This window comes from Phacochoerus africanus, chromosome 7 (assembly GCF_016906955.1).
Source record: "Phacochoerus africanus isolate WHEZ1 chromosome 7, ROS_Pafr_v1, whole genome shotgun sequence".
Classification (NCBI taxonomy): domain Eukaryota; kingdom Metazoa; phylum Chordata; class Mammalia; order Artiodactyla; family Suidae; genus Phacochoerus; species Phacochoerus africanus.
Genome location: NC_062550.1, coordinates 24,801,448 through 24,829,227, shown reverse-complemented (window position 1 = coordinate 24,829,227; position 27,780 = coordinate 24,801,448). Strand labels below are relative to the sequence as shown.

Genomic DNA, 27,780 nt, shown 5'->3' with positions numbered 1-27,780 from the left:
TGCTGTGCTCGCCTAAGTGTCCTCGGCACGCCTCCCGGGTAACAGGCTGATCCGGGAGTGGAGGGAGGGACCTCATTCATGACGCATCATGACTGACGGGGTGGGATGTCCTGGGAAAGGCTTCCTCTATTTCTCCGCTCACTCCTCCGGAATCCCACAAAATGGAGAACGGACTAACAAAGGGAGCGGAGGGAAGGAACACCCCTTCTAGAATGGTGGGGGACCCCCAGGATGTGAAGCCAGGGACTTTCTAAAAGTGTTTATTCGCGACCCACCCGATCCCAGGGACCCAACAGCGCCCTCTACTGACTCGGGGAAGGGGTGAGGGGCTGGAACAGAGTTGGAGCGAGAGGAAGGGAGTGGGCTCTGGGTGGAGGATGAGGAGGCCTCTTGAAGACCATCTTGTCCCCTCGCCTCAGCTCCGCCGCCCGGGCCGGGTGCACAGAGGGTTCCTCTAGGCCGCTCATCCCTCCTTTAGCTCTCACACGTCTCCCCCGTTTGCCTGAGCCAAAGAAAAGCAGGCGGCGCCTGGTCCGGCTCTCCTACCCCGAGTTGGCACGGGGCTGGGGAAGCCAGGAGAACCCAGGCACCCCGAGGTCTTGCCCTTGGTGCCCTCCCTTTGCGGGGGGTGGGCGCCGTCTTCCAGGCAGGGGTCACGTGGCCTTGACCCGGCCGGGGTCTCGGCCTTCCTCCTGCAGGCCGGGTGACTCAGGCCGCAGCTGTTCTCGCGTCACATGAGGGAGGCTGGCGGCTACTCGGCGGGGGAGGGGGCTGCGGATGGAGCCGGGGCGGGGCCGCGCGCCGGGCGGGGCCGGAGCCGGGGGGCGCAGCTAGAGAGCCCCTGAGCCGCGGCGGGAGTGCAGCGCACAGCCTCGGGGAGCCCAGGTGAGGCCGGGGAGCCCAGGTGAGGCCGCGGAGCCCGCTCCGGCTCTGGCGTCGGGGTGTTGGGGGGAATCGCCAGCCGCTCCCCGCTCAGGGCCTCGCTCCGGGCCTCTGAAGATCGGCTTCGCTCCCCCGCTGCTCCCGAGGCCCTCGCAACTTTGCAACTTTGGAAAGTTCCGGAGGCCCGGGAGGGGTGGGATGCGGAGCGCGGGACGCACTTATTTTTGGCGGTGGTCAGAGCCCAGGGGAAAGTGGCCTGGGGATCGGGCTGGAGCTGAGGACAATTTGGGGGGGCTGGTTGGGTGGGGAGGGGATGTTTAACACCTGGGGGCTGGCGGGCCCAGGGTGGGCGTCCAGCCTTGGCCCCAGCGGGCGCCCTTGGATCAGTCCGGGGCCAGGAACGCGGCGGGGCGGGGTCCGGGCTGGGCGACGGGCGCCCCCACCCCTCTCCTGCAGGGAGAAGAGGGGGCTGGGAGACGTGGATCTGACCGCGGGTTTCCGGGTGGGAGGGGCCGGGAATGGGGGCCGCGCAGGGGAGGTCTCGAGGGCCGGCAGGGCGCTCCGAAGCCCGGATACCCCTTCGACCGGTTCTAATCCCCCTGCCCTCCCCTGTGCCCCAGGCCAGGCAGCCATGGCGGTGGAAGGAGGAATGAGATGTGTCAAGTTCTTGCTCTACGTTCTTCTGCTGGCCTTTTGCGTGAGTGGGGAGCGGGGACGATGGGGGCGCGCTGGCAGGGTGCGGGGAGAACTGGCTCGGGAGTGCTGAGGGCTGAGGGGTCAAGAAGGAAGGCAGCTGGAGAGCAGATGTGGAAGGAACTCCCGGCTAACGGCCGAGGGCAGCGCGGCCATCGCCTCCTCCAGCTCAAAGCAGGGATCTTTGAGACTGTTTGGGATCGAGAATGGCCGGCCTGGGTGCTTAGCACCCTCCCCGTAATCCCTCCTTGCCCTTCCTGTCTGGTGACCCAACCTCTTGTGATATGGGGCAGTGGGGCAACGCGCCAACGGCTTGATGCTATCACCACGGGGTGCCCCTCCGCACCCTCCACCCCCCCCTTCCTCTCCATTCCCTCATACCCCCTCCTTCCTGCTTGGGGGCTGGAGAGGGCTCTGTCCACCTAGATGGCTCCTGCCCTGGGCCCCCGGCTTGAGAGACGATTGTTTGTCCAGGGAGGGGCAGATCACCCTTACCCCGCTTCCTCCTCCCTTCTCCTCCCTGGCCTAGTGGGCCTGAGGAACCCGAGTCCTGAGGAACCCTAGTGGGCCCCAGGAACCCTAGTCACAGCTGGTGAGGATGTGGTGGGCACTGGAGGACAGTGAGAAGGCAGTTCTGGGAGCCCTGGAGGCCCATGGGAAGAGGCTCATAGGAAGCACTTCTCTTTGTTGGGAATTTGTGCCCTGGGGTCAAGGCTTTCTGGGAACTTCTCTTTTTACCTTGGTGAGGAGCGGGTTGTGGAAGGCATGGTTCCTTCTGACTGCCTTCTCTGAGAGCCTAGAACAGTTTCCCAGCCCTCCCTGGCAAGGATGGCTCACCCTTCTCCCCCACAGTTAGGTCCCCTGGAGGTGTGAGAATCCATCTCTGGAGTGGGGTTCTGGTCTGTGTCCCGGGTCCATCGCGCCCTCCACCTTGGAGGGCTGATGGGTTGTGGGGCCTCTCAGTCCTGCTCTGTCCTCCCCGCAGGCCTGTGCCGTGGGACTGATCGCCGTGGGGATCTGGGTCCAGCTCGTGCTAAATCAGACCATTACCCAGGGGGCCACCCCTGGCTCCCTGTTGCCTGTGGTCATCATCGCAGTGGGTGCCTTCCTCTTCCTGGTGGCCTTTGTGGGCTGCTGTGGGACCTGCAAGGAGAACTACTGTCTTATGGTCACAGTGAGTGGCGGTGGGCCAGCACGGGGCCTGGCCCTCCTGGAAGGGCGTTCCTCTGGAGAGGGCTTGGGAGGGTGGGTGGGTGAAGGAAACTTCTGTGAATGTTCCTGAGAATGGCAGGCCCCTCTTGCCCAGATGCCAAACCTGACTCTCGTCTTTTGCGCCCGCAGTTTGCCATCTTCCTGTCCCTTATCATGCTGGTGGAGGTGGCAGCCGCCATTGCTGGCTATGTGTTTAGGGACAAGGTAAGCAGGGACTAAGGGGAGGGCCTCGTCTCAGAGGCCCCGCTGCTCTGGGACCCAGGTGCCCCGAATTCTGGCTTCAACACGGCTCCTCTCTACTCCCAGGTGAAGGCAGAATTTAATAAGGACTTCCAGCGGCAGATGCAGAATTATCCAAAAAACAACCACACAGCATTGATCCTGGACAGGATGCAGGAAGATGTGAGTGGGGTTGCTGGGAGCAGGAGGAATGGGGTAAGAAGGTGCTCATCTCCGTGGTGAAGATGGAGGCTCACTTAGCAGCCTTTTCCCTGTGTCTTTCCCCTCCCCCAGTTTAAGTGCTGCGGGGCAGCTAACTACACAGACTGGGAGAAGATCCTGCTGTCACCCAAGCGAGTCCCGGACTCCTGCTGTGTCAATGTCACTCAGCACTGTGGAGTTAATTTCAACGTGAAGGAGATTTATAACGAGGTAGGGAGGAGGCTGAGATAGTAGTGGACGTGGGGAACCTGGCATATGTTTGAGGGGGCCAGAGGGACCAGGGCTGGAGGGGGAGAGGGTCGGGGCCCTTGGGGATTGAGGGTCAGGGATGGGGAGGGAACCTGGCAGTGCCGGGGGTGGGGTGAAAGGTACAGAGGGTGGGGAAGAGATAGCCGGTCTAGGGAAGTTTCTGATAGGGTTCTTTTCTTGTGTGCTTGCCCCTTCTTCAGGGCTGTGTGGAAAAGATTGGGAGCTGGCTGAGGAGCAATGTGCTGGTGGCAGCTGCAGCAGCCCTGGGCATTGCCTTTGTGGAGGTGAGAGGTGCCCATGGGCATCTGGGAACATGGGGCAGTGGGAGGGTGCAGAGCCGGAGGTACTGGCCTGGTTGTGTCTGGGGTCTCTGGGCTGGGTCTGGGGTCCCTCGCCTCTCTGGCTCCTCTTCACCCCCACCTCTAACTTTCCTTCTAGGTCCTGGGTATTGTCTTTGCTTGCTGCCTTGTGAAGAGCATCCGAAGTGGCTACGAGGTGATGTAGGGGGTCTGGTCTCTTCAGCCCCCTCATCCAGGAGAGTGGGCTAGTATACTCCAGGTTTTTCAATTAAACGGATTATTTTTTCAGACCGAAAAGAGAGAGCGCGTCTGTTTGTCTTCAAGAGTGATACCTTATTCCTTCCCTCTCCTGATCTGTGTTCCTGTCCTTTGGGACCTTGTTCTGTTTGCACCTTTGGGAAAATCAGGCCCCTCTTGGGGGTGCTGGGAAAGGAGGACTTTGCTGAAAGCGTTGGTGGGGCTGCCAGTGCAAGTGGGGATCCCGAGGGGGCTAAAGCCCCCTGCCCTCCCTGTCTCCTAGTCTAGTGCTGCCAGGCTCAGTGCTAAAGGATTCTCAAAGCTATCTCCTAAGTCAAAGGGATTCCCCACAAAGGTCCTACCTGGGAGAGGCCAGCCCACACCCACCTGTGGACATCTCCCTGGGCCTCTGCACACCTCTGAGCCCAGCAGCTCCCTGCCTCACCCACCCTCGAGGGCATCTGGCTCTTCTCAGGGTGGTGACAAGTTGCTTTTAAACCTGTGTGGACAGCGTCTATCCTTCTTGATGTACATTAGGTAATGGAAGAATTTAAGAAAGCATCGCCTTTTTTAGCCCCATGGAAACCACCCATCTTGGCCCTGACCCATTCCCATTTCAAATGCTGAATTTGCATCTTACTCCACGTAGAAAATAAACATCCAACAGTGCCCTCTGGTGGTCATCCCTCCAGTTGCAGCTTCAAAGATCACAGACGCGAGACAGTCCTCTTGCGCTCCCCAGTGGATGCTAGTTGTTGTGCAGGTACTAGACAGGTCAGAGGCCCTGGGCTATGTCAGCCTAGGTTAGGAATTAAATGGGGTCATCCTCACTGGGCACCTTCATTTCTGCCCACCTACAGTGTTTTTTTTTTTTTTTTTTGTCTTGCCATTTTCTTGGGCCGCTCCCCCGGCATATGGAGGTTCCCAGGCTAGGGGTCTAATTGGAGCTGGAGCTGCCAGTCTACGCCAGAGCCACAGCAACGCAGGATCCGAGCCGCGTCTGCAACCTACACCACAGCTCACGGCAACGCTGGATCCTTAACCCACTGAGCAAGGCCAGGGATTGAACCCACAACCTCATGGTTCCTAGTCAGATTCGTTAACCACTGCGCCACGACAGGAACTCCGTGTTTTTTGTTTTGTTTTGAACAATACTCATTTATTGAGTGCCAATCTTGTGCCAGACACCAGGCAGTACCAGGGCAGCAGGGTGGTGGTGGGGGGGGGAGTGGCGGCAGAAATAAAGTCCTGTCTTAAACAACAATCTCTTGCTGGAGGGATGGCTTTAGTAGACTGCCTGAGCAGGTTTGGGAAGGATCCAGGTGAACACAGCATCCACCAGGCTGGCTGGCAGGTAGGAGGCTGGCAGCCAGAGTAGCTTGGCATCCCAGCCTGGGCTGTAGCGGGTTCTGGGGTGACGGGCAGTCAGGGCATGCTCCAGGCACCTGCTCACTTTGGTCAGGTCCAGGTCAGAGAGCAGGTTCATGAAATGATGCTGCAGTCTCAGGTCTGCGGCCCAGTGGACGATCGTAATCAGTGCCCCTGTCCCAGGGCGCCTCAGGCCCTACTTCTGGACCCTGGGGCTTGTTGCCCAGCAGAGGTGAGAGGGGCGCCTAATCTCTTCCCCAGCATGGGGAGGGGGCAGGTTGCACGTGGCCTGGGTGTTCTAAGGCATCCCGTTTGCCATCACCCCCTCCCTGCCTGCCCTGCCCACCCTGCACCTAGCAGGCAGGTGCAGGACTGGCCTTTCGGGCACTCTTCTGTCGCATACCCCTTTGTGGGCCCAGCTACTCACACTTGGTGAGGTAGGCCTCCCCATAGAGGGCCTGTGTGGCTGGAGGCAGCCGTGCCCAGCGGGTCTTTATGATGTTGTCCAAACTTTCCGGGTTTGTTATAGGGGTTTGGAAGAAACCAGGCTCCACGATGGAGACTCGAATCCCAAAAGGAGCCACGTCCCGCCTGGAGTGGGGGTAGAGAGAGGTTTCTGGGTTCTTGCCCTTATAAGGAGGGAATCTTCAGGGACATGGGCTGGGTGGGGGCTAAGACGGGGAAGTATCACAGACCAGGGGCAGGGTCCTGACAGGAGGTGATACCCACTGCCCTGGGATGAGGGGCAAGGAGGGCTGTGGGAGGAGGTGTTTCTGAGGCTTGTGTTCCTTTGTAATCTCTGTCATCTCGAGCAGCTACCGGCAAACTCCTTAAAGGGCCAGATAGTAAATATTTTTGGCACTGCAGGTCTGAAATCAATGGCATTATGTAGGCACTTATATAACCATTTATAATGTAACCGTTTAAAAATGTAAAAATCCATTATCAGCTAGTAGGCTGCTGGCAAGATCTGGCTGAGAACCATAATCTGCCGACTCCTGACCTTGAAGAATCAGGTTCCCTAGATTCCAAAGCACAGGGTTGAGTCCCAAGGGCTGGACAGGGAGGGTGTAGACCGGTATTCCCTGGAGGAAGGTGGGGGATACTTGGCACAGATGGCACAAGTCTTACTATAGGGACAAAAGTGGATTTTGACGTTATTCGCTGAGGGACGTTGACGAAGGTGTGGCTTGGGGGACTCAAATTTCTGTTCCAAATCTTGGCCCTGTTTCCACGTCACCCTCATCCAGTCTCTGTGGGTACATAGACCTGGGCGTATGTGGCAGCATTCCCGCTAACCACTGTGCTGTCTTGGGTAAGTTATGTGAGCCTTGGGGTATCACCACTTACCCTCACAGGATTTTGGGGAGAATGAAATGAGATTGTGTTATGCAAATGTATTAGCTCATCATAAGTAGTCATTGTTATTATTAATAACATTAACGAGAGCAGGCTTTGGGGGGGCATTTTCTACATGTCGGGCAATGTTGGGGGGCCTCCGTGTTCCTCATTTCACTCATATCATGGGGCAGGTCTCATCCCAATTTAACAGAGGAGGAAGAAACTGGGGAAGAAACAGCTAAGGAGGGGGCCTGGGCGCTCCTGGTTTGTGCCAAGCCCTGGCTTCAACCCTCAGCCTCTGGTCTTCCCTGGCTCCTCCTCCCCCTCCTCCCACAAGCACTTAATGCTTTTGGCACCCAGTCCACCACCCGCCGCAGACTTGTTTTCTGTCACCTCTTACCTCCTGCTTAGTCAGAAGTAACTGATTGAGGTTCCCAAGCTCACATGATAAGAGGCTGGGATTTGAACCTATGAAGCCGAGACCTAAACGCTCTCTTTTTGGGGCTGCACCTGTAGCATATGGAAGTTCCCAGGCCGAATCAGAGCCATAGCCGCCAGCATGCACCACAGCTCATGGGAACACTGGATCCTTAACCCACTGAGCAAGGCCAGGGATCGCACCTGAGTCCTCGCGGATGCTAGTCGGGTTTGTAATCCGTGAAGCCACATCCGGCACTCCCTAAGTGGTTTCTTAGCTATGGCCCCACGCAGTGTCTTCATCAGCTCTGCAGGGCAGATGCTAGTTTTTTGGGTGGGAGCTGGGGCCCTGGTCCCCTCACCTCAGGCTGTCAGAGAAGGCCTCCACGCCAAACTTGGAGACGCAGTAGCCCCCTCCATTGGCTGCCAGGCGACCCAGGACACTGCTGACGTTGACCACCCGGCCCCGGGCCTGCCGCAGCAGGGGCAGCAGGGCAAGGGTGACCCCGATGGGACCCAGTGTGTTCACATTCAGCACCTGCTGGAAATCCTCCCGTGTCTGCCAAGGGGTGGGCCCGATGATGCCAGCCACGCCAGCATTATTCACCAGACCAAAAAGCCCTGCGGGGAGATGAGGCAAGCATGTGGCTGCGCAGGGCAGGCATTCCAGCGGCCCCTCTGGCAAGGTCTGAGCCTCTTCCTCCCCCCGAGAGCTTCCCACACCCCATACCTCCATTCCCAGGGGTCCTGGCCATACACACCTGCTTCCCCAACATGTGTTTCCACCCACTTGGCTGCCCGCTGGATGCTTTGGGGATCAGTGACATCCAGCAGGGTGGTGTGGAGGCGGGAGGAGGCCACACGCTGTAGGTCTTCGGCTCCAGAGGGGGTCAGGCAGCTGGCCAGGACTCGGAAGCCTCTCTGGTCCAGCCTCAGTGCTAAAAGCCGTCCGAAGCCCGAGTCACAGCCGGTGATAAAGACAAAAGCATCGCTGGTGGGCAGGCTCTGCCGGTCCCTGAGCAACCATAGCAGTGCCCAGAGCAAGACTCCCAGCAGCAGAGGCAGCCACATAGCTGGAGCCCAGGCGACCTGCAGGTGGCAGCCGAGACTGGGCAGGAAGCCTTGTCCAGATTAATCTGGCCCTCCAGCTCTCGCCCTCCCTGTCCTCCCTGGCTGGAAGTCCCTGGTTTGGGCAGATGGCGAGTCTGGCCGATAACTGGCAGACTATGGCGCATCTAAGGAATGAGGCTCATCAGGCAGACCCTGTGGGTAACTTAAATAAAACCAGGTGAGCCTGGTCCTGTGAGCAAGAGGGATCTTGTTTTCTGTCATCTCTTACCTCCTGCTAAACCGCTGGGACTTGTTTTTGGAAACATATATGGGGCAGCTGCTAGTCCCAGTGGGTCCAAACTTACTGTGTGAGGCTACGCAGCTATGAATTGTGTCTCTGAACCTGTTTTCTTTCTTCTTTTATTTCCTTTGTCTTTTTAGGGCTGCACCAGCAGCATATGGAAGTTCCCAGGCTAGGGGTCGAATCAGAGCTGCAGCCACCGGCCAACACCACAGCCACAGGAACGCAGGATCCGAGCCAAGTCCAAGCGACACCACAGCTCATGGCAATGCCCGATCCTTAACCCACAGAGCCAGGCCAGGGATCGAACCCACACCCTCATGGATACTAGTTGGGTTCATTACCACTGAGGCACCATCCGAGCTCTATTTGAACCTGTTTTCTCATCTACCAAGGGGGCTAACAACCCAGCACGCCCACCTGGGAGTTGGTGCAGGATCAAAGGGATAGAGAGGGAGGCAGCACGTGAAAAGCTTTAGGCTTTGAATTATCAATACATGAATATCGACTTCTCATTGCCCCCCAGCTCCCCATACCCTGCTTACCTCCTCGGCGGAAGGCGAGCAGGTACTACAACACCTGAAGCTTCTTTTGCTTCGCTTGAGAAACTTTGCTCCCAGTCTTCCCAGGGCCCCACACGAGCTACAGCCAAGGCTAAAGTCTCTGGGAGGTGGTGGACTGGGTGCTGGAAGTATTAAGTGCTTGTGGGGTGAGGGTGGTGGAGGGACCAGGGGGAGGAGCCAGGGAAGTCCAGAGGCTGAGGGTTGCAGCCAGGGCTTGGCACAAACCAGGAGCGCCCGGGCCCCCTCCTTAGTTGTCTTTTCTTGTGGGGGAAGGGGGTTAACGACTGCCTTTATCATGGATTCTCAAGAGAAGGGATCTGTCCAGGAGGGCAGCAGCCCCTCTCTGCTGGGGACTGAGTCCCTGCGGGGCTCCTGGGCACAAAAGCCTTTATGTGTCCATTTCTGTTCTTAGGAAATGGGCCTCCTTGAGCCTCCATGATCTTCCCCGAGATCCTAGGGACAGGTTCCGACCGTTGCTAATCAGGGAAAGAAGGGGTTGCAGAGACAAGGAGAAGAGCCAAGAAACAACAGTACAGCCTTGGGGCAGCATCCTTGTTCCCTCTCAAGGGATACACATAATAATACGGGCAATCTTATACCCATAAGTGTAAAAGAAAAGTTATACTCCTTATGCTTTTTTTTTAGAAATGAATATTTATTTATTTATTGCTTTTTAGGGCCGCACCTGCAGCACATGGAAATTCCCAGGCTAGGGGTCCAATTGGAGCCATAGCTGCCAGCCTACACCACAGCTACGGCAGCATCAGATTCGAGCTGTGTCTGCGACCTACACCACAAGTCACGGCAACCTCGTGGTTCCTAGTCAGATTCGTTTCCGCTGCACCACAACGGGAACTCCCAGAAATGAATACTTTAAAAGTGAACAGCTTAGGAGTTCCTGTGTGGCTCAGTGGTTAACGAATCCGACCAGCAACCATGAAGACGTGGGTTGGGTCCCCGGATTCACTTAGTTGGTTAAGGATCCGGCGTTGCTGTGGCTGTGGTGTAGGCCGACAGCTGTAGCTCCGATGGGACCCCTAGCCTGGGAACCCCCATATGCCGCTGGTGTGGCCCCGAAAAGACAAAAGACAAAAACAAAAAAAACAAAAAACGGAAGAGCTTAGAGTCTTTTCTTGTACTTCTCCCTGGCTTAATTGCACACTAAACACAATCACCCATAAGCTAAAGATTACACACCCTGAGCACAACTGCCTGTGGGTTAAAAGTTATGAGCATGTGAAGATTTCCTAGTTTGTTGTAATCTCTGGTCAGTATGCCCTTTTCGAAAGTATTGTTGTTCTAGGCAATAACCCAGAAGCCCATCATCATGATCATGCTGAGATCTGACATCGGCTTTGATGACTAAGATCCCCTAATCAAAGCAAAATGCATGCTTGTCCCAATCCTTTTTTTTTTTTTTTTGTCTTTTTGCCATTTCTTGGGCCGCTCCCCCGGCATATGGAGGTTCCCAGGCTAGGGGTCTAATCGGAGCTTAGCTGCCAGCCTACGCCAGAGCCACAGCAACATGGGATCCGAGCTGAGTCTGCGACCTACACCACAGCTCACGGCAATGCCGGATTGTTAACCCACTGAGCAAGGCCAGGGATCGAACCCACAACCTCTTGGTTCCTAATTGGATTTGTTAACCACTGTGCCACAACGGGAACTCCACCAATCCTAATTCCTATTGTAGGAGAAAATGTCCCAATAAAATGTAGTAAGGAGAGACCCCAGCCATGATGACTAAGCAAAGTCTAGCCAACTGCCCCAACCAGTCCTCCCCCATGCATCTGCTTCTGTAAATTTGTTTCTGCATGGACTACCTTGCCTGACGTCACTCCAGTCCAACTAGCCAAGCTTGGACCTGGAAGATGTAGCCCATAAAAGCCTTGTGAAACCCTTCTTCCGGGCTCAGACTCTGGAGAGTGATCTCCTCTGAGCCCGCCGGCGTCATAAACCTGAGTTCTCCAACTCTCCGAGTGCTCGCTTGGTTTCTCGCCGGGTAAAAAAGCTGATCCACTAGGGCCACAGAGCTACTGGAGCTGGTACGCTACAGCCACGGGGCTGTCGCCAGAGCTGGTACGCTACAGCACAGGGCTGCTGAGTATCTGCTGTAACACTATCTGAAAACCTGTTTTTCTCCTTCTTACTATAAAACTCCTTACAATTCTTTTCAATGGGGGGGGGGCCCCACAGTCTTTAGGGCATTAGCCTGCTGTGACCTCCACCTTTGTCTGGCAAAGCGGTAAAGCTATTTTTTTCTTCTCCAGCCAAAACTCTATGAGTTCCTTCCTTCCTTCCTTCCTTCCTTTCTTCTTTCCTTCCTTCCTTCCTTCCTTCCTTCCTTCCTTCCTTCCTTCCTTCCTTCCTTCCTTCCTTCCTTCCTTCCTTCTTCTTCTTTTTTCTTCTTTCTTTCTTTCTTTCTTTCTTTCTTCTTTCTTTCTTTCTTTCTTTCTTTCTTTCTTTCTTTCTTTCTTTCTTTCTCTCTGAGTTTCTCTTGGGCAATGGCGAACAGAGGCCAAGTTTTGGCAATAAATTTCAGGGGCTTGTCTGGGATCTGCCTGTGGGCAGGTGGCCCCCGCAGGGCTCTTGGCTTGATTGGATGCCCTGAGGCTTCCTTCCACGCCCATCTCCCTTGAGTGAGTGGAGGGTTGGAGGACTCTTTCAGAGGCCAGTTGTTGAGAGGTTCCTGCCGCAAGGCCAGGCCCTGAGCAGACCCCACTGGAGATCTCAGAAGTTGGAACTCCAGGGTGGAAAAGTGGTCCGAAAGCAAGGACCACCCCAGCAGCTGCCAAGGCTCTGCTGGCTTTGGGGGAACTCCTTCCTTTCCCTCTGCTCCTGCTGACCCAAATTTCCCACTTCAAGAAAATTTTTTGGGGACTTCCTGTTGTGGCGCAGCAGAAACGAATCTGACTAGGAACCATGAGGTTGAGGGTTCGATCCCTGGCCTCGCTCAGTGGGTTAAGGATCCAGTCTGTGGTGTAGGCTGGCAGCTATAGCTCCGATTAGACCCCTAGCCTGGGAACCTCCATATGCCGCGTGTGCGGCCCTAACAAGACAAAAGACAGAAAAAAAAAAAAAAAGAAACCTTTTTGGGAAGGAGAAAAGTAGCTCCTGGAACGTCCCTCTGCCAGCACCTGGGTAAGTCTTCTGACGTGCACTCCGAGGCCCCTTGGACCCTGTCTGTCTGGGGAAACTTTGGGAGAATCTGTTTGTCTGTGGCTTCCTTTTGGCTGGTGAGGATTCTGGTTTTGCTTTTAGTTTTGTGTTCGAGTATTTAATTCTATCTGATAGTACCCTAGGAAAGATCTTGACAGGGGTTCTAGCCTAGGACTCAGTTCTGTGAGCTAAGGAGAAACAAAGCCAATCTGCGAAATTCTCAGGCAGTCCCCTGGGGAAGATCTCAGGCAACTAGTTGACTTCTTTTTTGTTTTTTTAGGGCCGCACCCACAGCCTATGGAGGTTCCCAGGCTTGGGATAGAAATGGAACTGTAGCCGCCAGGCTACACCACAGCCACAGCAATGCAGGATCCGAGCCACGTCTACCACCTACACCACAGCTCACGGCAACGCCTCATAGCAACACCAGATCCTTAACCCACACTGAGGGAGGCCAGGGATAGAACCCGCGTCCTCAGGGATGCTTGCCAGGTTCACTAATTGCTGAACCATGATGGAAACTCCAAGTAGTCGACTTCTATCTATGAACCAATGACTAAGATACTGTGGCTGCCTTAGTTGGAAGGGACTGAGGGGTCTGGGCTGAGTATTTAGGTAGGAGGCTGATCTGATGCTTTCCCTCAATTTGGCTGCCTTAATGGAATTTGTTGGGGTAAAGGTGAAGGTATTACACGAGAGCATTTGCTCCAAAGAAAAAGGACAAGACTCCTCCCTGGCTGGTTACGTTTTTTGCAGGTGACTGAGAAATTTAATGGGGGTGATGGAGGCCGAGTCCCTACTCCGTGCAGTGGTTCCATAGGGAAACCCACTCATTAATTAAAACCTGCTCAACTGGGGATGCGAATGAGAACAGGCCGTTAGGCAATCTGCGCACCAGTGGTGTCCTAGACGCCACTGGGAGACCCAAGACACCTAAGAGAGAACTGAAGCAACTCTGGGCTAAAGCCTAGAGGAATGACGTTTTCCAGCAACACACTGGGCCACCACACAATGTCATTTAGTGGACTTTATGCCGCACAAATTCAACTTTAAAATGGGAATTGGAGTCTCAACCAGAAAAACAAGGAGCAGCAGAAAGCCAGCCTCCAGCTAACACCTCAGCCAGATTTATGTCCGTACAAAGCTTATACTTGCAAGTATCTATTTAGTATTAAAGGGAAAAAATTTGCCCTACAAATAGTCAAAATGGGCTCTTTTACTGCATATGCAGTTATAAGAGAAAGCTAGCTTGGAAAAAAAAATCTTTTCAGAATTCACCACGCTGGTGGGACATCCCGGCTACTCGGGGTGCTCGAAAACCAGCTCACCCACCAAAGAAGCAGACCCAGCGGCCACAACCAGGACCCTTTGGCTTCTGGTCTCCTCCTGATTCTGACGAGTCCCCCTCCCTCTCTCTTTTCTCTTTTCAGACTCAAGCTGGCCTCTTTTCCTCCCTTTGAAGACCCAAGATATTTCCATTTACTTTGTTTATTAGTACTTAGATCTGAAGGTTCTGTGTCTCTGTAGGTTTTCGGAGAGTCTACAATCTTTTTTCTTTTCTTTCTTTTTTTTTTTTTTTAGGGCTGTACCTGCGGCATATGGAAGTTCCCAGGCTACGGGTCGAATATGAGTTACAGCTGCCAGCTTATGCCAGAGCCACAGCAATGCAGGATCCGAGCCACGTCTTTGACCTACACCACAGCTCATGGCAACGCTGGATCCCTGACCCACTGAGCAAGGCCAGGGATCGAACCTACAACCTCATGGTTCCTAGTCGGATTCATGTCTGCTGCGCCACAAAGGAAACTCCCGAGAGACTACAATGGTGAATTTAAGCAAATGTGTGATGAGGACGGCCATGCCTGTGTGAACTGTACTTTATGTTCTGTGCCATCATTTGTGATGGCCATTCTGCCTTGTGAAACAGTAAATTCTGGTTCTGTTCCACTGTATAGCCCTCTTGGGTGAATTCTGTCTGACTGGAAAGAGGCTAAGACTAAGAACAAATATATATATTTTTATTAGGGCCTCATTCCAGGCACATGGAAGTTTCCAGGCTAGGGGTCTAACTGGAGCTACAGCCACCAGCCTACACCACAGCCACAGCAACTCCGGATCCAAGCTGTGTCTGTGACCTACACCACAGCTCTCGGCAATGGTGGATCCTTAACCCACGGAGGGAGGCCAGGGATTGAACCCACATCCTCATGGATACTAGTCAGGTTCATTAACCACTGAGCCATGATGGGAACTCCAAGAAAAAACATTTTAACACTGTATGGCCACAATATTCTTTAGACTCTGGATAAAATTGGTTTAGGGGAGACTCTTTTGAAAATTCCCAAACTGGTCCTTTTTGCATATACAATTAAAAACAAACAAACAAAAAAAAACAAGCTTGAGAAAATTCTTTTCAGAATTCTGACCCTGAGGGAATAAGACCTTCTAGGAAAGCTTGCTTTTCTCACCCCATGCCTTGAAACCTGGGCTCTCAGGAATGCTTATCTTACCCAGACTCTCTCTAATTCCTGAGACTGAAGAAGAAAATGGGGGACACAGAAAGGCTTTTGTGCTGAGGAGCCCCACAGGGCCCTGCTCATTTACAGGGGACCTTGGACCTGTCATTCTTCCCCCTTTCGGGCCCTGAAGTGCTCCCACACCCAAAAGTTAATCTCCCCCTTAGTCCAGACTCATGACACTTCTTAGCACCAGGCTGGGAGGGGCCGTGAGCACGTGGAGAGGCAGAGAGCCAGAGTCCGGACCAGGCCTGCTCCCTGCTTTGTGTCTCGTCTGCTGGAAAATGGAAGTCCTGGGTTAGGAAGCTTGGGACGGGGCCCACTGGCCTTCTCTGCGGAGGGGTGGGAAATTCCCACACTCTGCTTCCCCACCAGGTAACTGCATCAGGCACCAGGCCCAAGGAGGAGAGGCGAGTTGAGACTATAAGAGGAAGCTAGTTCCAGCCTCTACCGGAAGGTACTGTTTCTTAGGGGAAGAGGCTTTGAAACTTCCATTCCCACCCTCCACGTTGAGCTGGTAGCTCCTCTTTTTTTTTTTTTTTTCTGGCCATGTCCATGGCAAGTGTAAGTTCCTGGGCCAGGGATCAAACCTGTGCCACAGCAGTGACCCATGCCATGGCAATGACAATGCCAGATCTTTAACCCACTGAGCCACCAGGAACTCTGCTAGTAGCTCCTTGAGACAAACACAGAAGAATGGAGGCTTGTGTTTTATTTGTGGCCTGGCCTCCTGGGGGAGGGAAGGCGGGATGGGGGCAGGGGGGGCAGTGTGGCTAGGAGGGGGCCGACTGCAGCTGCCCTTTGTAGACATATTCCAGCGCGGTGGCAATGGTGCGCATGTCCAGCTCGATGCTCCGAGCCCAGTTCTCCACATCCCCGATTTCCTGTAAGGGAGGGGACGGGAGCCCGGGAGTCAAGGTGGGTGGAGTGTGGCTCTAGAGGCACTTTCTTTCTTTCTTTTTTTTTTTGTCTTTTTGCCATTTCTTGGGCCGCTCCCCCGGCATATGGAGGTTCCCAGGCTAGGGGTCGAATCAGAGCTGTAGCCACTGGCCTACACCAAAGCCACAGCAATGCAGGATCCGAGCCATGTCTGCAACCTACACCACAGCTCACAGCAATGCCGGATCCCTAACCCACTGAGCAAGGCCAGGGACTGAACCCTCAACCTCATGGTTCTTAGTTGGAATCGTTAACTACTGAGCCACGATGGGAACTCCTAGAGGCACTTTCCATCCATCCCCGCCAGCTGCTTTTACCTCTTCCTCTAGCTTCTGGGACACTGGGGTCATTGATCCCGGGATTTCTGGGACCATCCCTACTTCCTCCTTAACCCCAGGCCTGCGGTGACCCACCAGAGGCAGCCAATGGGGGCCCAGGATGAGGGAGCATGGCCCACCTTGAGTGCCTGGTTGAAGTTCTCCACCATCCCGATCCACTGGCCTGTCTGCTTGGCAAACTGGGCAGCCTGGACCTGCAGGGTCTTCACCTCGTGGTCCAGCTTCCTCTGGTTCATGTAGGCCTGGGCCACGCTACAGGTTGGAGAAGGGAGGGGGTCAACTCAGCCAGCTGGTGGGGAGCCGTCTCCAGAACTAACATCCCCCTGCAAGCATCGGGGCATGGGGGGGGGGGCGTCCAGGAATCGGGCTGGAGAAACTGTTGTGATTGTGGCTGTTGGAAGGGAGGCGAAGGACAACCCGTACATGCAAACGAACTCAGTCCTTTCCTTCCACTCCCAGGACTCCCATGAGAGCCTAGCCCGGAGCGGACTAGACACACACTGTCTCCTGCCCCTGAGCTGGGTGAGAGGAGGGAGGGTTAACCTGGGGAGAGGGGAGGGGAGGTCTCCCTGAGGAAGAAGCTGGGAGGAAAAAGGGGGATGTGGGGGAGGCTGGGAAAATCCAGCCGCAGGGACACATCTGGCAGTGATTGGATCTGTGCAAGTCGTTGGGAAGGGAAATCGGGCCCCTCCCTGAATCTGGGATGGGATGGGATGGGAGAGCAACCCCTCTCCAGGAACTCAGGGTCAAGAGAAGATATCCCAGGGGCTGCTTCTTGGCTCTCAGTCTCTCTCCCAACCCTTCTGCTCTCGCCCACACACATTCTCTCTCTCTCTCTTTTTCTCCCCCCACCTGACCCCTTCCTTCTGTTCCAGGCAATAGTTTTTCTTTTCTCCTCAATCATGGGTAGCTGCGGTTACATTACTGCCATGAGGCTGGTACCCCCAGCTCTCTGCCCACTCACCACCCTCCCCCACCCCCGCAGTAATTGTTCTCCCTTATGGACGGAGGGATATTTCATTCCCCAACCCCAAAGCTCTAGGTCAGCGGGGAGACTCCACATCCGGTTCCCCCACCCACTGGAATCTGTGGGGGCTGGAGGGGGCAAGGGGTGGGGGTGGGGTCCAGAGAGTGGGAAGGACACCTGACAGGGGCTGAGACAGACTGAGCCTTTGTTTTCCTTTCTGGGGAATGAGAGGAGCCGTGGGCAGCCACACAAAACCCTTTCTAATCTGGCTTTGGCTTAGCTGCCCTCTAAGCTGAAAGTGGGGTGGCTCCTAGCAAAGAAGCGGGAGAAGCCTGGGTCAACCTCACAGCAGAGCCTGGGAGGCGCCAATGTGGGAGGGAGGGAAGGCCCAGACCCCGTCCTTTCTCTCCTTTCTCTTTGGAGGCAGCTGGGCCACGGTAGGGGGTGGTGTAGGGGCTGAAGCAGTAAGAGCAGGGGGCTCCCAATGCTTCAAGATTTCTCTGAGAGTTCCTGAAACCCCCCGATCTCCCTGTTGACCTGCTTTCTTTCATTCACACTAAGTGAAGGGAGAGGCCTGGAGGGGAGGGAGATCAGAGGCCCCAACCACAGCTTTCTCTTCCCCAGAGATGAGCAATGAAGGTGACAGCTCCTGCATGGCTCACTTGGGTGACTCAGTCTGGACTCACAACCAAGCTATTCCACCTGCTCTGGGGTGGAAGGCATCATATGGCCTCCTTCCTTCCAGCATATGGCCTGGACTTTCAAGTCATCATCTCCGCACTCCTCTGGGTCACTCAGGGTCAAGACTTGCTCCTTTCTAAGACTTTGGTTGGTACTAGCATCCCCCTACCCAGAAGGAAGGGAATGACAGTTTGGTTCTGCCGTGGCTCCTGGCATAGGTTCTGCTCTGACCCTCGCCAGCTGTGCCATCTCTTTCCTGCCAGCTGCTCTCCAGGACTGCCAGAAGGTGGGAGGTGGAAAAGAAGAGGGTGGGAAGCTGTGGTGAAAGTCAGTGCTCTCCCTCCCGCTGGAAGTGACAGCTGGACTTGGAGGGGTGAAGGGACATGGCCAGATGGCATCAAGTTGTGAGCACCAGGGAAGTGACTGTTGGGAAGGGGGAATCTGGCTGCTCCTCCAACCACTGCAGCTGCTCCTCCCTGCCCAATGCCTGGAGTCAGAGCTGACTCAGGCCTCTCTCCACAAAGTTAAGCTGGGTAGGGGGAGGGTAGGGGAAACAGTGGGGCTCATCCCCTCAAGGGCAGTCTCGACCTCACCAGGGCCTAAACTTGGGGAGTGGTTGGTGTTGATGGGAAGAGGTTCATACCCCACATTGAGGTGATCCACCAAAGCTTCTGTCAGGCAGGTCGCTGCAGTGATAGCCTCTCGCCTCCTCTTCTCTGGGTGGAGGGGGAAAAGGGGTGAGAATGGAGGCTTGGTTTTTTGAGGGGCGGGGCTTAAGGTTCCCGCCCATTCATTACTATTCTGCTAGTTATGGGGACATCTCGACCAATCTCAGAGTGTCAGAGCTGAAAGGGGCCAGCCCTTTTACTTCAGAGGTGAGGAAACCGGTACCCTGAGAGGGGAAGAGATTCACCCAGGGACGCTAACGAGTCAGTGGCAGTGCCCAGGACTCCAGACTCTCAAGGACTCTTTGCCCACTCTCCTGGCCTAAGGATCGGTAACTCCGGGATTCCTAGCCCGGATTCAGGAAACAAGCCCCTTCCCCCCCGCCCCATCTCTGTGGTTTAAGGCCTCCAAGAAGCCTAGTTCCATTGGGTCCCCGACGTCTTCCTCCCTTCAGGAGCGTTTCCTCCCACCTCCAGGACGAGCGACTCCCTAGACCAATCGGCACAGCGTTCCCCGGCAGGGGGCGGAGCTGGGGTGCCTTGGGGGCGGGGCTCAGATGCCGCGGAGGCGGGGCGTGGGGGTTGGCTGAGGGGGCACTGGAGTGCTGCTGAAGGGACCAGAGTCCGTTGGCAAGGGAACGGAACTTCCAAAAAGGCTCCCCCCAATTCCCTCTGCCCTTCGCCAGTGCCCACTGGCCTGCGCCTTTTCCCGGATGTAGGCCATTATTCAAGGTCCAGGCTCCGGGCTGAGGCTAGGCCGAAGCGGGAGAGAAAACAGTGGCCCGGATATTCGACTCACCCTGCAGCTCCTTGCGTTCATTCTGCTTGGCCTGGTGTTCTTTCAGCAGGCGGGACAGCATGGTCGCAGTGGGCTGGGGGTAGGGCGCGCCCAGCTCCCTCCGGCTCCCGGAGCTGGAACGCGCCGCTCTGCTCCCGCGGGGCCCGGGTCACGTGGCCGCAGTGTCACGTGAGGCTCGGACCCGCCCTCTTTTTGAGACTTAGGGTGGTAGGTAATGAGGATCTAGGCTGGGAAGGGAGGGTATAGTAGAGACAGGTGAGCGCTTGTTTCTACTGGGGGGGTCACTTTTTGGCGACCGTTAGAAGATTTCTAACATCTCTTCTGGATCTCAGACTCCCAGAAAGGTTGTTGCCAAGCTGGCCAAAACGGTTCAGTTGTTGGGGGAGCAGAGGCTCCCAGGATTCATTGAAATTCTTTTCCTTCCCTGGCCTTTCTCTCCTGGCAGCTCTGACCGCTTCTCCGTGGATCCTCAGCTCCTCCCTCTAGGAGGGGAGGCTTTCCTCTCTTTTCCAGCCCTCTCTCTTCTTACTACCCCGCCAAAGTCCCTCGGCTCTGAGTGGTCATTGTCGAGAAGAAGCATTTTAGGCACTTCGAGCGGCCTCCTAGGGAGCTTTGCTAATTTGGCTATGTGTGGTGAATGTGCAATTCCACCTCTGTCCTTTTGTGGTCAGGGAATGCAAACCCATCTCAGTCTTACCACTATTGTAAGTGCTGCTGCCAAAGTAAAAGGTAAATTATATAACAACTCTCTGAACTAAAGAGAAATGCCTCTGGGATTAACCCCAACAAGAAAAAAGTATAAACATCATTAAAGTATTCTTGCCATTACAACATTCTCTCTTAGTGCATTGTGCACTGACATGCCCAGTGACTTTGGGCAAGTGGGTTACCCACTCTGCATTTTTGTTTTCTCCGTAGTAAAATTAGGAGACTGGATTAAACCAGTGGTTCTGAGCCCTTGGCTAAACATTAGGATCATCTTGGAAAGTTTTTTTTTTTTTTAAAAATGCCTTGGTCTCAGACCAATTAACTACATCTCTGAGGGTGGAGCCCCGTATAAGGGTTTTTTTTTTTTGTTGTTGTTGTTTTGCTTTTTAGGGCCACACTTGTGGCATATGGAAGTTCCCAGGCTAGGGGTCAAATCGAAGCTACAGCTGCTGGCTCACACCACAGCTACAGCAACTAGGGATCTGAGCCGCATCTGTGACCTACATCACAGCTCACAGCAACACCAGATCCTTAACCCACTGAGCAAGGCCAGGGATTGAACCTTGTCCTCATGGATGCTAGTCGTGTTCGATAACCCATGGTACTCCCTAAGTACTTTTTTTTTTTTTGACTTTTTAGGGCCACACCCATGGCATATAGAGGTTCCCAGGCTAGGGGTCTAATCAGAGCTGTAGCTGCTGGCCCGCACCAGAGCCACAGCAATGCCAGATCCGAGCCCCATCTGCAACCTACACCACAGCTCACGGAAACACTGGATCCTTAACCCACTGAGCAAGGCCAGGGATTGAACCCTCAACCTCATGGTTCCTAGTCGGATTCATTGCTGCTGTGCCACGATGGGAACTCCCCTAAGTATTTCTTTTCTTTTTTTTTTTTTTGTCTTTTTGCCATTTCTTGGGCCGCTCCCCCGGCATATGGAGGTTCCCAGGCTAGGGGTCTAATCGGAGCTGTAGCCATCAGCCTGCGCCAGAGCCACAGCAGTTCGGGATCCAAGCCACGCCTGCGACCTACACCACAGCTCACGGCAATGCGGGATCCTTAACCCACTGAGCGAGGCCAGGGATCGAACCCGCAACCTCATGGTTCCTAGTCAGATTCGTTAACCACTGCGCCACGACGGGAACTCCCCTAAGTATTTTTTTAAAGGTTGTTCAGGTCAGTCTTCTTTTGGCCACAGCTGTAGCATATCTAGGTTCCTGGGCCAGGGATTGAACCTGAGCCTGAGCTGCTGTGGCGACAATGGTGAATTCTTAACCCGATGTGCCACAGTTGGAACTCCCAGGTGATTCTAATGTGCATCCAAGATTGAGACTTACTGCACTAAACCATATCTAAGGCTTTTTCTAACTTTGGCCTTCTCTCACTTTGTGGTTCAGTTACATAGTTTAAAACTGACTTTGTTATATCTATTTTTGGGAGAGGATAAATGGATGCTGATTGATTTAGAATAAAACATTCTTCTTGAATTTTCTGAGAGTTGAAGGATACTCATTAGTTAGTTCATTCAACTTTTTGCAGAGTAGCATTTTAAGTCCTGGGAGGTGTGCAACTGTCAAAGGATAAGTGAGTGAAATGGTTAAGTGGCAGCATAAAGCAGAACATCCAAGTGCTAAAATAAAAATTCTGAATAAAAAGTGTTGGACTCTGTGTGTTTATGTGTGTACTTCTTTTCTTTTTTCCTTTTTTATTTTTCTTTTCGGCTTCTCCCATGGCAAGTGGAAGTTTCCAGTCCAGGGATCGAACCTGCACCACAGCAGTGACAACCCAGAATCCTTAACCACTAGGCCACCAGGGAACTCCATGTATGTACTTCTTTAACATGTCCTGGGTACTTCCATGTGTGACTTCCTTTAGTTTTATTTTATTTTTTTGCTTTTTAGGGCCGCATCCACGGCATATGGAAGTTCTCAGGCTGGGGTCATCAAATCAGAGCTGCAGCTGCTGGCCTATGCCACAGCCACAGCAACTTGGGATCCGAGTTGCAACTGTGACCCACACTACAGCTCGCAGCAACGCTAGAGCCCCAATCCACTGAGTGAGGCCAGGGATTGAACCTGCATCCTCATGGATACTAGTCGGATTCATTTCCGCTGAGCCATGATGGGAACTCCCTACATTCATTTTATTTTTAAAAAAAAGTGTTATTGAAGTATAGTTGATTTACAATGCTGTGAAAATTTCCATGTATTAATTCATGTAATTCCTAGAATAATTGTATAAAGCATACTTGTCACTCCCCATTTGCAGATGAAGAATCTTCGGTACAGAGCCGTGAAGCAAGTGCTCTAAGGGGTAGAACTAGGATAGAGATCTAGGCTATCTGATGCCAAAGCCTGAGTATAACTGCTGTACTATACAGCAGAGACCATGGGAGAGACCCCAGAAAGGGAAGCACAGAAGCACTTTTGGGGGAGGGCTCCTGTTTCTTGCCACTATGCCCCTCTAGGCTTGTGGAGGATCAGTTGAAGGGAATCCTGGCAGGGAGGAGTGTTTGGGAAGAGGCTTGGCTCCAGAGAGGTGCTGATCAATAGAAGCGGGAAGAGTGAGAGCATCACTGGGCAGCTTGGTCCAGTCCTCCCCCACCCTGGCTCTTGCATCTAACTGCAGTGAGCAAGCAAAATAGAGGCAGCCTGGGAGATGCCCAGTGCCTCACTCCCAAAGCTGGGAGAGAAAGGCAGGGGTTGGAAGGGTGTGTCAGAGAATGGTGACAAGGGGAAAATGAAACAGAGGGCAGGGGCTAAGGAGGCGGGTTGGTGTTTGGGGTTTCAGCAGTGAGTGTGTAACTGTTAAGATGAGGATGACACACAGAGAGTTCCAGGCACATTCGGCATTACCTTCACCCGCCATGGCACAGCCGCCTGATGTTTTCACAATCGGTATAGAGACTGCCAGAACTCTGCAGCCATCAGCCTCGCCCTCATCTCCACGTGCTGGCTGATCCTTTGCCCTAGAACTGGGGGGAGGACATGGGTACTTCTATCTGGGGACTCTAGCAGCTGATCTCTCCAGCGTCATTCTCCACCTACTCTTTTTCTGGGCCCTTGTTGTTCAAAGTCTAACCTCTGTGTCTACTGTGGTTGAAACTACACTCCACCTGCCTTTGGTAGAGATGAGCACTAGCTGCATGCATATCTGGAGAATGACTTGAAATCTGAAATCCCTTTCTGTCCTACTTCTGCTTACAATTTCCCACCCGGATTCTTTTCTCTTAGATAGAAAACTACAGCTGCCTACTCCTTTTCTCTACTCATCTCCCTGTTGTTTTTTTGTTTTTTGTTTTTTGTTTTTGTCTTTTTGCATTTTCTAAGGCCGCTCCCATGGCATGTGGAGGTTTCCAGGCTAGGGGTCCAATCGGGGCTGTAGCCACCGGCCTACGCCAGAGCCACAGCAACGTGGGATCCGAGCCGCGTTTGCGACCTACACCACAGCTCACGACAATGCCGGATCCTTAACCCACTGAGCAAGGCCAGGGATCGAACCCGCAACCTCATGGTTCCTAGTCAGATTCATTACCCACTGTGCCGCGACGGGAACTCCATCTCCCTGTTCTTTTGAGATCTCTTTCAGAATTAGTTTTAGTTAGCAAGCTCTGAGCTGACTGGCTGGGCCACGCATTAGGGCTGGAAGCTGTTGCATTGTTAGGGGTTGGGTGAGGACTGAGGGAGGCCGTGGAGTGAGTGGGGAAGGCTTCTCATACTGGGAAATCTGGCTGGGCTTCAAGAGGGGGCTGTTGGTGGTGTGGCCAAGTTCCAAATGTTGGCCTGAAGCCAGTGCTCAAATGAAAGGGGCTCTCAAGACAGTCCAAATGGCTTGCCCGTGGGAAGTGACCTCCTCGTCCTTCTCCCCAGGATGCAAGGGTTTCCCTGGAATCTTCAAAGGCCAAAGCAGTCAAGTCATTTCCCCAGCGAATCCCCTCCATCGCATTTATATTCTTTCTCTCCCGGCCACTCCCATAGTTCGAACTTTGGCTACAGCCCGAATTCAGAGGCCGGCAGAAGGATTCCAGTGCTGGAGAGGTGGGTGGGGTGAGAAAGTCCTTCTGTTGTGTATGTTGGGGAGGAAGAGGCTGACCCTGGGACATACGTTCCAAGGCCCTGCCGCCTGATGAGGTAGAGGGAGAGGTTAACCCTGCAGTGTGAGTTCTGGAAGGGTTTGCTTGTAAGCTAGAGACAGTGGGGAAATGTGTGAACCAGGGGAGTTGAACAACAGGCATCCCGGACTGAGGGGAAGAGGGCTCTTAGAAGGGGGATGGGCTGGAGGAAGACCTGGCTTCTACTCAGACAAGGGTCAGAGTCTTTGCTGGGTCTGGACATTTATCAATTTTTAAAATGTTTTGAAATTATTTTGAAATAGTTGTCGACTCAAAGGATGTTGCAAAAAAAAAAAAAAAGTACATGAAATCCTGTGTACCCTTCTCCCAGCTTGCCCCAGTGGTGATATCTTATATAGCTGAAGCACAGTATCAAAACCAGGACCCTGACGGAGGTACAATACTGTTAACCAGCCTACAGGCCTTATTCAATTTTCCCAGGCTTTTTTTTTTTTTTTTTTAATGTGCATTCATCTGTGTATGTGTGCATAGTTCTATGCAATTTTATTTCACGTATAGATTTGAATAACCAACCCCAGATCAAGATACAGAGCTCTTGGAGTTCCTTGGAGGCCCAGTGGATTAAGGAGCCATTGTTGTCCCTGCTGTGGTTCGGGTCTCTGCTGTGGCATGGGTTCAATCCCTGGCCCAGGAACTTCTGCCTACCGTGCCAAAAAAGATACAGAACTCTTAACGGATGCAAACTATTGTTCTTGGAATGGACTTACAATGAGATCCTGCTGTGTAGCACTGAGAACTATGTCTAGATACTTACATCGCAACACAACAATGGGAGGGGAGGAAAAATTATGTATACGTGTATGTGTAACTTGGTCCCCATGCTGTGCAGTGGAAAAAAAAAAAAAGAGACACAGAACTCTTCATCCCATGAAGGAATTTCCTGTGCTATCCTTTATAGTCACACCTCCACCTCCCCATCCCTGTGCCTTGGCAATCACTAATCTTTTTTTTCTTTTTATTCTCTTTTATGGCCGCACGTGTGGGAAATTCCTGGGCCAGGTGTTGAATCAGAGCTGCAGCTGCTGATCTACACCACAGCCATAGCGACGCCAGATCTGAGCCACATCTGTGACCTATGGCACAGCTTGTGGCAATGCCAGATCCTTAACCACTGACCGAGGCCAGGGATCGAACCCTCATCCTCATGGATACTAGTCAGGTTCTTAACCCGCTGAGCCACAACGGGAACTCCCACTAATCTGTTCTTCATCTCTATAGTTTTGTCATTTTGAGACTGTCCTATGAGGGCAGTCGTATGGTATCAGCATTGGTTTTAATTTAATAAATCCCCAAACTCGGAACTCAAAGATAAATGTTCTCTGGCAGGTTATTTATTCCAGTACTGAGCTTGATCCATTCTCTGGATTCCTCCAGTTTCTTCATTCCCCCCCCTTAACTTGCAATGATTGTTTTCCACTCCAGCAGTCTGGTCTCATTTCTCCTTTAGGGAAAATCTACATGTCTAAATTTACTAGGCTGGTCTGGGACTCTTGCATGTTCCCCGCCTTACTTTCCCCTCTATTTATAGCCAGGCTAATTTTGGGCGCCTCTCTCTCTTCTTTCCTGCTCCTTCCTCCATGGCGGGTGAGGTGACTTCTGAAATATTTGGGCAGAGGAGGTCAGAAGCAGATTCTTGGCATCTGATTTCAGCGTCGGATTTAGCAGGAGCCAGTGGAGTAGAGATGGAGGGAGGCAGAAGCTGCAGGTGCAGAGAGGAAGGCAGCTGGGGCTCTAAAGGCATTTTGACCCTGGTTGGATGTGTGGGCTCAGAGTCAGGAGTTGGGGTTCTGTCCTAATCTTACTGCTCTGCATTCTCACATCAGCTCTTCTCTATTGTTTGGGCTCTGAAATAGAAAAGGGATGGAGAGGGACTATCTGGGGGATAATAAAAGTAGGATTACCTTGAGAGCACCTGTTTAGAGGTATGTGCTATTCCCCTGGAGGCAATGGCCACAAGACTAGTGTTGCAAATATGGAGGCTCAAGCTTTCAAATGTATAGTAACTTACTCAGGGCAAGGAATATCTCACTGGGCAGCAGAGTGAGAGTCTGTTTTTTTTTTTTTTTCTCCTGTACCCATGTCATGTGGAAGTTCCCAGGCCAGGGATCAAACCCACGCCACAGCAGCAACCTGAGCCACAGAAGTAACACCACCAGATCCTTAACATGCTGAGCCACCAGGGAACTCCTGGAGCCTATTTTTTTGTTTGTTTGTTTGTTTTTTCCCATTTTCTTGGGCCACTCTCGAGGCATATGGAGGTTCCCAGGCTAGGGGTTGAATCGGAGCTGTAGCCACCTGTCTACACCAGAGCCACAGCAACACGGGATCCGAGCTGAGTCTGCAACCTACACCATAGCTCATGGCAACGCCGGATTCTTAACCCACTGAGCAAGGCCAGGGATCGAACCCGCAACCTCATGGTTCCTAGTCAGATTCGTTAACCACTGAGCCATGACGGGAACTCTCCTCCTGGAGCCTATTTTTAAAAATTAATTAATTATTTCTTTTTTGGCCAGCCCTCGGCATAGGAGTTCCCCAGGCCAGGGATCAGATCCAAGCCAAAGTTGCAACCTATGCTGTAGCTGCATCAATGCCTGATCCTTAACCCACTGTGCTGGGCCAGAGACACTGCCCATCTGGTTGCACCACAGTAGGAATGCCTTAAATTTTTTTTTGATTTTTATTTTTTCCATTATAGCTGGTTTACAGTAGGAACTCCTTAAATTTAAGTCTAATCCTGGATGAAGAATTAAGAGAGACAAAGGGAACATGGGAAGAGGAATTAGGGAGAACACGTTTTGGAGCTTTTAAGAAGGGGAGGGAGAAGAGAGAATCTTAAGAATATGATTATGTTTGAGGGGCAAAGAAAACATGAGAGACATTGAGAAACAGTCTGGAGAGATTCTAAGTGGCAGACAAGAAGGGGGAATGGGTGCTCCCTGGTGGTTCATCAGGTTAAGGATCCAGCATTGTCACTATTGTGGCTCAGGTTGCTGCTGTGGTGCTGCTTCAATCCCTAGCCTGGGACCTTCTGCATGCCTTGGGCGTGGCCACCAAAAAAAAAAAAAAAAAAAAAGAAAGAAAAGAAAAAAAGAAGGGGGATAAAGACGGAGTTTGGGATGAGACAAAACCAGAGAATGAGAGAGAGAAGGGAAAGATGGACATACAAATACACACAAGACCAACATCCAGTAAGAGAGAGAACTAGGAAGGGGAGAGGGGAGCAAAAGGGTCCAGTTGTGCCAAATTATTTCCTATCGCTCCTCTTGGCCCCATTTCTGGACTGGAGTTATAAATAGCAGAGCTGGAAAATGCCCTCCCCCTTTGCCTTTGTCTCAGCCTTGGGGGAAGGGAGAAGCAGAGGGACAAGCCTGTGAGTCCCTGTGGGCATCTCTGGGAAGCCCCACCCAGATCCTGCCCCCTCCAGTCCCTTCCCCTTTTGAGGGTAGGAAATGTAGGATCCTGGCAAAGATCTGGAAGCCGGAGACATCTTTCCCACCCGTCTGCCTCTAGGGTCCAATCTCTCTCATCTTTGTCCTTCTTTGACAGCCCTTCCTTGCCCCCCAGCTTAACATCCTCTTCCTATATCATCCTCAGTCTTTTCCTTGTTTTCTCCCTTCATTCCGTCCTTGTTGATCAAACTCTCACCGTTCTTTCTCCATCTCTGTTTTCTCTCTACCTGCCTCCTTTGCTCCTTTCCCAGGCCTGTTGAGTTTTTTTTTTTTTTCCTTCTTGCCCATCTTTCCCTCTATTTCCCTGAACGCGGACGATGTGTCTCCTAGCATAGCCATTGTCACTGCCAGGCTCTGAGGGGGTGGGGTGA

General features: G+C 53.1%; 3 protein-coding genes across 5 annotated transcripts; 1 reads left to right on the top strand and 2 right to left on the bottom strand.

Moving 5' to 3' along the window:
- Positions 1-746: 746 nt before the first annotated feature.
- On the top strand, positions 747-4,073 carry CD63 (CD63 molecule). Of its 2 annotated transcripts, none has more exons than XM_047786849.1 (8): positions 747-885; positions 1,503-1,579; positions 2,561-2,749; positions 2,917-2,991; positions 3,094-3,189; positions 3,301-3,438; positions 3,678-3,761; positions 3,916-4,073. In XM_047786849.1, exons 2-8 carry the CDS (start codon positions 1,514-1,516, stop codon positions 3,979-3,981), a joined length of 714 nt encoding a protein of 237 aa, XP_047642805.1. In that variant the 5' UTR covers positions 747-885; positions 1,503-1,513; the 3' UTR covers positions 3,982-4,073. The 2 variants fall into 2 exon arrangements, with proteins under 2 accessions (XP_047642805.1, XP_047642806.1); XM_047786850.1 differs by having other exon boundaries at positions 826-904.
- A 1,077-nt stretch (positions 4,074-5,150) lies between these two features.
- On the bottom strand, positions 5,151-9,718 carry RDH5 (retinol dehydrogenase 5). 2 transcript variants are annotated; one of them, XM_047786847.1, is made up of 5 exons: positions 9,036-9,718; positions 7,901-8,228; positions 7,502-7,760; positions 5,809-5,972; positions 5,151-5,522 (listed from the first exon to the last, which is right to left on the bottom strand). In XM_047786847.1, the coding sequence occupies exons 1-5, from the start codon at positions 9,348-9,350 to the stop codon at positions 5,299-5,301; spliced, it is 1,290 nt and encodes a 429-aa protein (XP_047642803.1). In that variant the 5' UTR covers positions 9,351-9,718; the 3' UTR covers positions 5,151-5,298. The 2 variants fall into 2 exon arrangements, with proteins under 2 accessions (XP_047642803.1, XP_047642804.1); XM_047786848.1 differs by lacking the exon at positions 9,036-9,718 and having other exon boundaries at positions 7,901-8,636.
- Positions 9,719-15,425: 5,707 nt separating this feature from the next.
- Positions 15,426-19,288, bottom strand: BLOC1S1 (biogenesis of lysosomal organelles complex 1 subunit 1). The gene is made up of 4 exons (XM_047786846.1): positions 19,118-19,288; positions 18,297-18,369; positions 16,125-16,257; positions 15,426-15,612 (listed from the first exon to the last, which is right to left on the bottom strand). The coding sequence occupies exons 1-4, from the start codon at positions 19,176-19,178 to the stop codon at positions 15,502-15,504; spliced, it is 378 nt and encodes a 125-aa protein (XP_047642802.1). The 5' UTR covers positions 19,179-19,288; the 3' UTR covers positions 15,426-15,501.
- Positions 19,289-27,780: the final 8,492 nt, after the last annotated feature.

Coding starts and splice junctions, on each gene's coding strand:
- BLOC1S1 (XM_047786846.1), bottom strand. CDS start 19,178: ATGCTGTCCCGCCTGCTGAAAGAACACCAGGCCAAGCAGAATGAACGC. Junction 18,370..19,117: donor TGAACGCAAGGAGCTGCAGG/GTGAGTCGAATA, acceptor CCCTCCACCCAG/AGAAGAGGAGGCGAGAGGCT. Junction 15,613..16,124: donor ACTTCAACCAGGCACTCAAG/GTGGGCCATGCT, acceptor CCTCCCTTACAG/GAAATCGGGGATGTGGAGAA.
- RDH5 (XM_047786847.1), bottom strand. CDS start 9,350: ATGATAAAGGCAGTCGTTAACCCCCTTCCCCCACAAGAAAAGACAACT. Junction 8,229..9,035: donor GCTCGCCTTCCGCCGAGGAG/GTAAGCAGGGTA, acceptor TGCCACCTGCAG/GTCGCCTGGGCTCCAGCTAT. Junction 7,761..7,900: donor AACACATGTTGGGGAAGCAG/GTGTGTATGGCC, acceptor ATCTCCCCGCAG/GGCTTTTTGGTCTGGTGAAT.
- CD63 (XM_047786849.1), top strand. CDS start 1,514: ATGGCGGTGGAAGGAGGAATGAGATGTGTCAAGTTCTTGCTCTACGTT. Junction 2,992..3,093: donor GCTATGTGTTTAGGGACAAG/GTAAGCAGGGAC, acceptor CTCTACTCCCAG/GTGAAGGCAGAATTTAATAA. Junction 3,190..3,300: donor TGGACAGGATGCAGGAAGAT/GTGAGTGGGGTT, acceptor CCCCTCCCCCAG/TTTAAGTGCTGCGGGGCAGC.